Raw genomic sequence first — 11,115 nt, 5'->3', positions numbered from 1 at the left:
TGAGAGAGAGAGAGAGAGAAAGGTGGTTGTGCCTTGTATTCTGCTTTACCTGAGTTGCTTGTCTGACCATCTCTGATCTTCTCCGTGATGTTGAAGCCACTGGTCCTGATGATCCAGAAAATATTGGCAGGATCAAGAAAAAAGACAAAAGGAAAAGGAAAGCATTGAAATCTTATTTCAAACCTAGTTTCCAATAGTGTTCTTCCAAGTGCAAATGCCTTAAGCACAGATATAAATGGAAATGGCTATATTGTGAGTATGACCTACTTAAAAAGTGACTAGAGAAGTGAGAAAGCCTGGGGAGAGGGACAGAGAAAAGCTAAGTTCTCTCTTTGCTGAGAAGGAGTGGGTACATTTCCATCTGCTCACATTCCATGGGAATGGAAAAATTTATTCATTTTATCTGTTGTAAATGGCATATATCCCAAATGTAAAAACAGTCTTGATTGCCATCAGTATCTGCCTCTCCATGGAAAGAAAATAATAACACAAGGCTTCAATGAAATTAATTTTTCAAATAAAAATTTTTATTCATGTTTTGTTGATGCTTCTTACATCACAATCATTTCTAGACATACTCTCTTCTTCTCTTACTCATTTCATAAGTCTATCCTTAGGACAAAGAGAAATAATGAAGCAAAGCTAATCAACACAGCAATTACATTGTATGCAAGGTTCTGCATCACAACTTCTCACCTCTCCAGGGAAAAGAAGGAAATTCATTGCCTTGTTTTTTCTCTGGGACCAAAATTGCTCATTATATTAATTTTTAAGAGTAAATAAATTCAGAAAACTGTAAGCTCTTTGTTTTGTTTTTTTTTAAACTAATTAAAATAGCAAAGATGGGAGACCCTGGACATGGAATATTACATGTGCCTTCAGACATGGTTGCATCTATTGGTTGTTTTTGTTAGAATGCTTCCCCCCCCCCTTTCTTTGTAAATTTCTTTTTACAGGTGATGACTAGATTGGAGAGGAGAAGGGATAAAGTTAGGATTCTAAAATCATCGTGGCATAACTACAAAAGATATCAATTTTAAAATTTAAATAATTTTTAAAGCTAATAAAAAAGCTCTATTTGTGCAAAAGTATTTATACCAAGCTCTTTTTGTGGTGTCAAAAGAATTGGAAATTGAGGGGATGCTTATCAATTGGGGAATGGCCGAACAAGTTGTGATATATGATTGTGATAGAATACTATTGTTCTATAAGAAATGACAAGCGGGATGATTTCAGAAAAACCTGGAAAGACTTACATGAACTGATGCAAAGTGAAATCAGCAGAACCAGGGAAACATTGTACATAGTAACAGCAATATTATATAATGATCTACTGTGAATAACTTAGCTATTCTCAGCAATACAGTGATACAAGACAATTCCAAAGGACTCATGATGAAAAATTCCATCTATCCACAGCTAGAGAAAGAACTGATGGAGTCTGAATGTGTATCAAAGCATACTATTTTTCACTTTTTTTGTTTTTTTTCTGTCTTCTTTTGTAACATGACTAATGTGGAAATATGTTTTACAAAATTGCATATGTATAAACTATATCAATGCTTACCTTCTCAATGAGGGGAGAGGAGAAGGAGCAAGGAAGAGAATTTGGAACTTGAAATTTTAAAAAATGAATGTTAAAAATTGTTTTTATATGTAATTGGGGAAAAATAAATTATTTTTTTTAAAAAAGCCTTTATTTTGTGTGACCCTGGTCAAGTCACTTAACCCCAATTGCCTAAAAATAAAAAATAAAAAATAAAAAAAATAAAAAGCCTTTATTGAGGAAACAGTGATTTGAAAAACAAATTTTAAAAGACTCTTGTATGAGGTTAAACAGAGAGAATAAAAATTTCTAGGAATTTCACTTTTTAACTTAATGAAAGTAATTTGCTTAAAAAAATTAGTGTTTTTTTTTTTTTATTTCCTACCACTTTCTTAGACAAGCCACACCTGTAAATCTTCCAATAGGCAGACCCAATTCACTCTTGGATTGATTTTCCTAGTTAGACATAGTGGCAAAACAATATCAAGCTACCTTCTTTTGCTGTCTGTCACATTCCTATTGCCTTGAGCCAAGGCATAGGGATTTTTGTCCTACTTGAAGGCAAGGATTATTTTTAATTTCTCTGTATCCCCAGCCCTTAGTATATGATAGATACATATTAAATGTTTGTTGTATTCTGGGGGCTGTGCCTTAGGGCCCTTGCCTGACTCTCTTTTAGCTCTCCCATATCCTCTCCTCAGCACTGTTATGAGCAGAATTTATCACGGTATAAATTCTATACAGGTATAGTAAAAAAAGTCAATAAACATTCATTAAGTGCTTATTCTACGTGCCAGATATTGTGTGCTAAAATCAAGTGCTGATACAGAATTCATCTAAATCTAGCTTGCCCCTCAAAATGGTATAATAAAGACCCCTTGGTTCTAGATACCTTTAATCAGTCACCTGGGCTGATCATTTCAGTCCTGGACTGCCAGGTCTTCTGTTTGAGTAGTCTATAATCTTATTCCCTCCCCCCCCTTCCCCCCCCCCACCCATTTCTATTCCCAATCCAAGTTTAGGCTCTCTCTCTGAGAAAGGGATTTTAAACCATTCTTGTATTATGGACTCCTTTTGCAGTTCTCAGAATCACATATTTAAATGCATAAAATAAAATCTATAGGATTACAAAGGAAAATTATATTGAAATACAGTTAGCAAAATATTGAAGAAAAAAAAAAGGTTACAATTAAGGTGAACCTGCTCAGTTTAAGAAGCCCTGCCCTGAGAATGTGAATACTCTCCTATCTGATTTTCTGAGTGTCTGAGAGATTGATCTCCACCCTCCAACAGAAGTCTCCACCCCTTCTGATTTTGCATTTCTGTCATCTAGTTACTTGTCCTAATGATCTCATTCCTGTTCTGTTTTCTTTTCTCTTTATTCTATACGCTGTTCTCCTGGACACCAGGGATTTCCACACCCTTTTCATTTTGGCAGATTTAGCTACTTTTAAGCAAATACTTTTAACCCATGCTTCCTCCACAGCTATCTAGTCTTAATACTGAGTCTTGGTCTATTAGCAAATGCAGCCTAAGGAATTTAAACATATCATTTAGAAGCTACCATCTTGCCTAAGGCTTATCTAAGGAGAGCAAGCAGGAGCTTCCCTTACATACGTAAAAATTTAACAGCAGTGCAGGTAAACTGTTCCTTTTATGTTCCTATAGCACAAGGCATTTGCTTTTAGGTCTGAAGGATCACACGGAACTCAAAGAGAAAAAAAGAGATACTGACCTGAAGACAAGACCTAGAGAGAGGCCTGTGCATCAATAAGGTTCCTACAGGGAGCTCCACGTACTAAGGAGCAAGGAGGTACAAAGCTATTAAGGGAGGAGTGAATCTGTGCACCTAAAACATATGCAACCCAACTTTTTGCCTGTACTGTGACTGATGTGGTCTATATAAATCCAAGTGGTGGGGAAAGGAAATGAACTCTTCAGAGTTCCTGAGATTCTTTTCTCATGAGGAAAGTGGGAGTATTTTCTTGACTATGGGCTCAGGTCCAAGCTTTTTCTGTATTTTTGTTGTGTAAATAAAACTTTTCTAATATTTGACGTCTATCTAATTAGCTTGAGTGCTGGAAGGGAGATGAGGGCCCTTTTGAGGAAAGCAAAATAAGCCAGATACTGATGTCCCCAGGGCATCTGTGGGCAGGAGCACAAGTTGGTGATTTTTTGAGTGACCTTCCAAAATTATACCCCTGTCCATTGGGTTAAGGGCTGAAGCCCAGTTAATACTAAAAAATGTTACAGGGAAAAGGAGAATAGATGAGAAGATTTACATACCATTCCAAGCTGTGGGCTGCTAATCTCTCTTCCCCTCCCTCCCAGTCTCTCTTATCAGAAAGGTGAGGCCCTAGGTCAGTAATTAGGTCTCTGGACTTTTTTTTTTTGTTTCAAAATTTGCCTCTGGAGATCTTCCCTTCCTTGGGGCAAGGACACTATTCCATTGACTCTAGACTCTGGAGTTTTAAGCTGAATTGTCCTTAAGAAGAAGGTGATAGTGGAGAGCAAGGACGTGTGAATTGCCATGGATCATAGAGTGAGGGCAGAGAGCAGTTGGGGTTTCTCAGCAGTTGACTCTTCAATCCTATGGCACGTTCCCTTATCTCCCTGCTGTCTACCTTAATGGAGGAAAAGAATGGTAGGAGGTTTGATGCACTTACCTAGCTGTTTTCTTTTGCTGCCTCAAGACTGCTGAACGTTTTGCAGAAGCTTCAGACACTCCCTTGGCCATAAGAAGAGCCAGGCTCTCACTCGGTCCAGCAGGTGGCGGGCTGCTAATTTCGAGCTGGAAAGATCATATGGTAAAGTGAGGCTGCTAGGCTCACACTCTCTTTAGTCTGAAAGGGACCCCTTATGACCTTTTTGCCATATTATGGGGCCCCTGGCCATAAGGAAACATCATTTCCCTAGCTTATTTTTTTTAAAGGCAATTGGGGTTAAGTAACTTGCCAAGGGTCATACAGCTAGTAAGTGTTATGTATGTGAGGCCAGATTTGAACTCAGATCCTCCTGATTCCAGGGCTTGTGCTCTATCCACTACACCACCTAGCTGCCCCATTCCCTAGTTTATTACTAATGGAGCCCAAAATGTGCTAGAGGTTTACATGGAATCCAGAGATCCTATCTATTTCTCACAGCCCAGGCCTGAATTTCTACCTGTTAAATGTATTGTTCCCATCCAATACTTTTTATTGTACTAGAATAATTTCACGGTTTTTCTGAGTAACGAAGCTTTATATTTTCTGTTCCCATGAGTGGAATAATTTCTATTTCTCTGAGGGAAAAAAGCAGTCTCATGTTTAGTTGCTTCTTGGTTGTACAAATAGGTTTCAGTTGATTATTGACTCTTAATAAACCACCTATAGATCCTCACATTTGTAACCATCAAAGCCAAACCAAACCAAACTGGCAAAGGCTGTCTTCAGGCCACACACTGAAGAGCTGAGTAATCCAAAATGTTTTCCCCTACAGCGACCTAGAGTGCTGCTAGAGCGTTAGACTGGATGACATCTGAGGTCCCTTCAGGCTCTATTTCCATGATCCTATGACCCCATTTTTGCTAGTGAAGATTAGGGCCCTAGGGAGTCCATTTACCATTTCTGGGGCATGCCCAGAGGGTTTGCAGGGGTTCTTGGGCACTAGGCAATGAGTCACATGAATTCTCGGGTCTTTAGTGGTAATGGACAGTCCCCTCTCCAGAATATACAGCAGCCGGACCCAGAACTGGAACACCACCTCAGGATGGTCCAAGTGGAGTTTTAGGTAGTAGATTTTTTCAGTAACTGTCCGAACCCTCAGGATACGCCGGGAACAGTCACAAACTTGGAGTTCCACAAACTTTAGTGGGAGAATCCTGAGGACACAAGAGAAGAGGCAAAATGGAAACCCCTCCACAGTAGAACTCATCCTTTTTGATACGGCCATATCCCTAGCCAGCAGAATCAGTGGTACAATGGGGAATTTCTCCATAAAATCCCATAAAGTGATCCCCCAAAACAATCCCCCAAAAGAAAGCTGTAGGTACCAAAACGGGGGAAATGGGTAAGGGAAGGGAAGGGAAAGGGCAGAAAGGGAAAAAGAGAGAAGGAGAAGGGAAAGCGAGAAAGAAAATAAGGGGAGTGAAAGAGAGGGGAGAAAATATGAGAAGGGAAGAAAAAGGGGTAAAAGCAAAGAGAGAAAATAAAAGATCTGAGGGAGAGATAGATGGACCGACAGACACAGATAGATAGATAGATAGGTAATGGAGAAAGAGAGGAATCAGGAAACAAGAGGATTCTGGGGCATGGGTAGCCAAGTCGGTCAAGGTTGGCTAGGAAGGCTTAGGACCAGGAATTTAACTAAGCAGGGAAGTCTGCAGGTAACACAGCTCTAGGCAGGCAAAGGGACCAAGTCTAGTTAGGTCACACTAGAAGAGAGGAAGAAGCACAGGCAATTATGTAGTTTTAGGTAGACAGGGTCCAGAGTCTAGGAACTGAGGGTCACCAAGGATAACACTGGCCCACAGGATTGGTGAACTTTGATCCTAGGTCAGAGGCTCTCTCCTCTCTACCGTATTTCATGTAGTCTGCTGGAAGCTCCAAGTCCACAAACTTAATCATGGCCAGAATGTTACAGGCCTCCTGGAAGAATCCAGGCTTCCAGAAAAGCAAGGACAGTGATGCTAGGATTACCTTACAAGAAGGGAACCAAAGGAGAAAAATAAAAGACATAGTAACATTAGCCTTTTTCACTCATTGCTATTTCCTCCACTTCTCTCTCCCCACCCCATACCCTGCCAATAGTATTTTATTTTTTCCAATGATATGTAAAGATAGTTTTCAACATTTACTTTTATAAAATTTTGAGCTCCAAATTTTTTTTTCTCCCTCTCTCTCCTCCCTCCTCCCCAAGATGGCATGCAATGTGATACAGGCTATACACTCCACATCCCTCTTACCAAAGAAAGTGATTGGACTGCAGCATAGGTTACTTCTCCCTCTTTTTACCCCCAAAATGGCCCTCCCCACCAGTGAGGGGAAACCTGTCAGAGATGCAGAGGAATGGGCTGAGGAGTAGGATTGCCTTTATGAGTGAAGAGCCTAATAACGAGGTCCATTCAATCCACACTCATCACTCACTGAGGATTCTGGTAGCTGATATCGCCAAATCCCATGACACTCTCCTTCCTTCCTCAATAAGGTTGGTGCCTCTCTCATAGTCTTCCCGACTCCTGCCCTCATGTTAGGAGGCTTCGACATACATGTTGATACTCCCTCAAACACCTTAATTTCCTACTTCTTCCTGTTTCCCTGGCTTCCTTCAAGTCTCTGCTAAAGTCCTACTTTCTGTCAAAAGCCTTTCCTGATCTCACTGAACAATTATACCTTCTTTCTGAAATTACTCTAATTTAACCTGTATATAACCTGTTTGTTCATAGCTTTTTGCATATTGTCTTCCCCATTAGACTGTGATTTCCTTGACAGCTGGTACTGTCTTTGGCCTTTTAGAGTCCCGACACCTAACACGATGCACCATTTTATTTTTTTTAAGGTATCCAAATTTTAGGACTGGAAAGGGATTCTAGAATTTGTATAGGTTAGTGCCCTCATCTTACCAATGAGTACGCAAACCCAGAGTCACTTACTCAAGGTCATATAACTTTCCATTACATCTCATAACAAGGAAGGAAAAATTTCCTATAATTGGAGTCAGTCTCTAGTTCATATATTATCTTCTCTCTCCCTTCAGATGGTCTGTCTTCATACCCCTAGCCCTCTTCCTCATTCACCAGGTCTTTTGTTTCTCCTTACCTGCAAAATGAGAGTGTTAGACTATATGATTTCTAAATTGTCTTGAAGTTTTAACATTGTAAGTTTAAGTTACTGGACCAGAAACCAATACAGCTTCTAGGGACCTCTATGTTTTTTTCTTTATCTGTGATTCTGGCATAGTGGAAAAAGCACTGGGCCTGGAACTAAAAGACCTAGGTTCAAATTCTAGCTTTGCCATTTCCTGGCCATGCAACCTTGGGGAAATCACTTAAACTTCCAGAGCCTCAGTTTCTCCAAGCATAAATTGAAAGATGATCTTTAACCGCCCTTTCCAGTAATTCAATTTTAGAGCATGTTGCCTTTCAGGCATTCAATGGTATCCTCTTTCGTTCTTTCACCCTCATTAACTTCTTTACCTTTTGAGGGTGATAGTTGGTGCTTCTACTGGTCTGATCCACTTTGGAGATTGCCCTTTGGGCCATTTGACTTTGGCCATTAGGAGAATGTTGGGAAGAGGAAGGCATGCCACTGATGAGGTCACACCAAGAGCCAAGGTTGTAGATGTGTCATAGATGTCTCTCCATTTCTTTGTGACCTGAAAAGCAGCCCCAAGGGCATGGATCTAAGCATGTAACAAGAAGGGGTAGAAAATACTTTCAACTATGTTGGTTGAATCACTTAATTGAAAGTCAATTTTCAGCTCTCTGCCTTGTAGATAGTCTGTATTGTGGTTAGCTCCCCAAGAAAATTTCAGCTCTAAAATGTTTCCTCAACCATCTAACGTACTTCTGAGTCTCTTACAATAATTGTTTAATTTCTCCATTTAGACAAAGAATTCTTAACCTTTTTGTGCATCATGGATCATTTAATAGTCTGGTGAAGCCTAAGAATCCTTTGTCTGAATTATATTTTTAAATACTGAAAAGGAAATACAGAGGATTACACAAAGGAAACCAAAGACCAGTGAAAATAAAGATGTAATTTTTTTCCCCATCCAAACCCACAAAAACTATTTACAGATCACATGGGGTGCTGTAGACCCCAGGTGGAGACTCTTAGACCTGATCTACACTATCCAAATCTAGGTATTTGGTCCTTTTATCTGAAGGACTCATAATTTTAATGAAATTTCATATTCAATTTGGAGTATTGTAAAATTAAAAGCTATGATTTTGGTAATGACTTTACTTTGGTCTTATTACCATACTAGTCATACTTTTGCACTAACAGCCTTGGGTTGGACATTGAGATCCAGTTTAATCAGTCCCTAGTGTACAATGACCACTGACCTCTACCTGAAAGTTCATACTGGGTGCCTTATATAGCAGAAGTCTTGCAAGTGAGACCATTACCCTACATACACAAACAAGGGAAATTTAGGACCTAACCCCTTGAGTTTTTCCTGGGTTCTCAGTCCCCTTTTTTCCCCAGGGATTCCAAGGTTCATATAAGTGTTTTTCGCAAGTCCGGGATATAAGATTTGGGAGAGGTGAAAAGAATTTGCTTAAATGGCTGACTAGGGGTACCTGGATGAAGTTGCTTTCAAAGACAGCTGAGTTGGGAAACAAGTTAAATTCTGGAGAATGAAGCAGTTGGCAAAGTAGCCCCTCTTCTACCCCAAGTCCCACTCCAGGGTCTGGTTCTTTAACTGCAGGTGGGAGGCCCCTGATGACCATTGTTGCATCAGGGGAACAGTAGGCTTGATCTTGTATTGGCACAACTAGTGTCTTCTTTGATTTCCCCTGGGGTCTTCCACTTAGAGGAGTTGATGGTAACATATCTCTCTCTATACAGTCAAGGGGCCAATTGTAAGTTCCTGATCTGACCTCCCTCTTCTACTTGCCTAGGGTTTGCTCATCAAGGCCCAGGAAAGTCTGTCAGCTCACAATGGATGACATCACTGAGATAGTGAGTGTAGTGTAGGAAAGAGTATTGATGGATTTGCAGTCAAAAGACCTGGGTTCAAGTCCAGGTCTGTGGATCTGTCTGGTCTGTGTGACCATGGGCAATTCACTTAACCTCTCTGAACCTCAGTTTCTTCATTTATAAAATGGGACTTAAAATATTTACATTAATAGCCTCAAAGAATAGCAAATATAATATTTTGTAAACCTTAAAATCCCATGTAAACATGAGCTAATATAATAACTAAAAACTTTGATGCTTTAATAGGAGAGATTTAAAGAAGGAGGTTCTTTCTTTGTTCCCTATATAACATTTTCTAATCTATCTGAATTCTAAATATCCTAGACTTTCTATGGATATGGTCAGAATTGTCCTCCCTCCAGAGGATTCTGTGGACAGTGTAGTGAGTCACTGTGAAGCATTGTAAGACAAAACCCACCGTAACACTGAGGCAGAGACAGATCACTAGACTTGAGTAGTGAGTGCAGAATTTATTGGTCACCCCTGCCCTGACTACAGCTGGGAAAAGTGGCCCTCAATATGCCCACTAGCGCACAAAAGCAATATCATCTTAGCTAGGATCCTCCAAAATAAAAACAGAAACAAAGATTATAATTTATCTCTAGCCTTTCCCTTCCTTATGATATATGCACACTAGCATAATTTCATCCAAATTCTCCCATCCCTCAGATCTCCATGCTTGAAAACCCCATACATGTTGATGTTTGGGCAAAAACCTCAATTGTCCATTCACCTATACATTGGCATATCAGAAGGAAGGTAAGATTTTGAGGTCCATGACCAGCATGTCACCTAAACTGGGATCCCAACAGAGAAAGAGGGCTACAACTGGGCCATGGTCTCAGCCCAGAAGAGCACAGAATGGGACTGGGAGCAGCATGATGTTTGGGTTCACTATCAGGAACTCCAGCCAGGGAATAAAGTCCAAGTATGAAAGCCTGGTATCACTAGAAAACACAGGGTAGCAAACAAGCAAAGAGGTCATGCCATGCCAAGTTGCTGATAGACTAAATCAGAGAAAAACTGGGATTTGCTTTTCTGTAAGCAAGACCATATAAAAATCATTCACTGCCACCACGCATTGCCCGTAGGAGAGCTAGTGGGCCCGGGTGGCAAGCAGGAGGGCATGTCCCACAAAGGTCCTATTTATCTGCTTTGGAGGAGAACTCATATAGGGATAATCCAGGTCAGGATTCTGATGAAGCAGAGAAGAACAACAGAAAGGTTTGGGTGTTTTTCTCAAGTTATATTAGGAGAAAAGGATCACAAAAGAAGAGGTGGGATCTTTGCTTAGGGTGAATGGGATGGTGACAACAGATAACAAATAGAAAGTACAGCTGTTCACTTCTCATTTTGTTTCTGTTTTCTCTGCAAAGAAGAATGACCTTTTACACTGGAAATAACAGAAAAAATGACTGACCAAGGTACATAAGTAGATAGTAAAAGTGCACCTAATTGCCTTTGATGAATTTAAGTCACCTGGCCCAGAGGAACTACATCCTTGGGTCCTGAAAGAACTGGAAAGTGTGATTATTGTCAATGTCATCAGTGGAACTGGAAAGATCACAGAAAATAGGAAAGGGACCACAAAATTGGAGAAGGGTTAATTTTCCAAAAAGGAAAGAGAACAGAGTCTAGAAACTCTAGGGCAGTGAATTTAACTTCAATTCTTAGGAAAATTCAAGAAAAGATCATCTGTTGCTCTGCTCAGTTTGAATTCTAAGGGAGATGATACCCTCCCAGGATAAGCTGATCACCTGAAATCTCATCATCAAGATGTTAAATGCAGCTTTGGATACTCAACACCTTCCCAACTCCTTCAGCCTCCTCTCCTCTCCCTGTTATAGAGGGCTTGGCCTGGCCTCTCCATCTACCTCTCCATTTCCA

General features: G+C 40.2%; 1 protein-coding gene across 1 annotated transcript in view; it reads right to left on the bottom strand.

The window, feature by feature from the left end:
- LOC114026481 (protein FAM71F1-like) overlaps nucleotides 1-9,080 on the bottom strand; it is a 16,348-nt gene extending 7,268 nt beyond the window's left edge. The window contains exons 1-5 of the mRNA XM_027840204.1: nucleotides 8,829-9,080; nucleotides 7,719-7,897; nucleotides 5,147-5,405; nucleotides 4,213-4,337; nucleotides 50-105 (exon numbers count right to left, since the gene is read on the bottom strand). Of these exons, the coding sequence (XP_027696005.1) occupies nucleotides 50-105; nucleotides 4,213-4,337; nucleotides 5,147-5,405; nucleotides 7,719-7,897; nucleotides 8,829-9,080 (871 nt within the window). The remainder of the gene's footprint in view (nucleotides 1-49; nucleotides 106-4,212; nucleotides 4,338-5,146; nucleotides 5,406-7,718; nucleotides 7,898-8,828) is intronic.
- Nucleotides 9,081-11,115: the final 2,035 nt, after the last annotated feature.

Source organism: Vombatus ursinus, unplaced genomic scaffold (genome assembly GCF_900497805.2).
Source record: "Vombatus ursinus unplaced genomic scaffold, bare-nosed wombat genome assembly UNPS02014839.1, whole genome shotgun sequence".
NCBI lineage: Eukaryota > Metazoa > Chordata > Mammalia > Diprotodontia > Vombatidae > Vombatus > Vombatus ursinus.
This window is presented reverse-complemented; position numbering and strand designations above follow the sequence as displayed.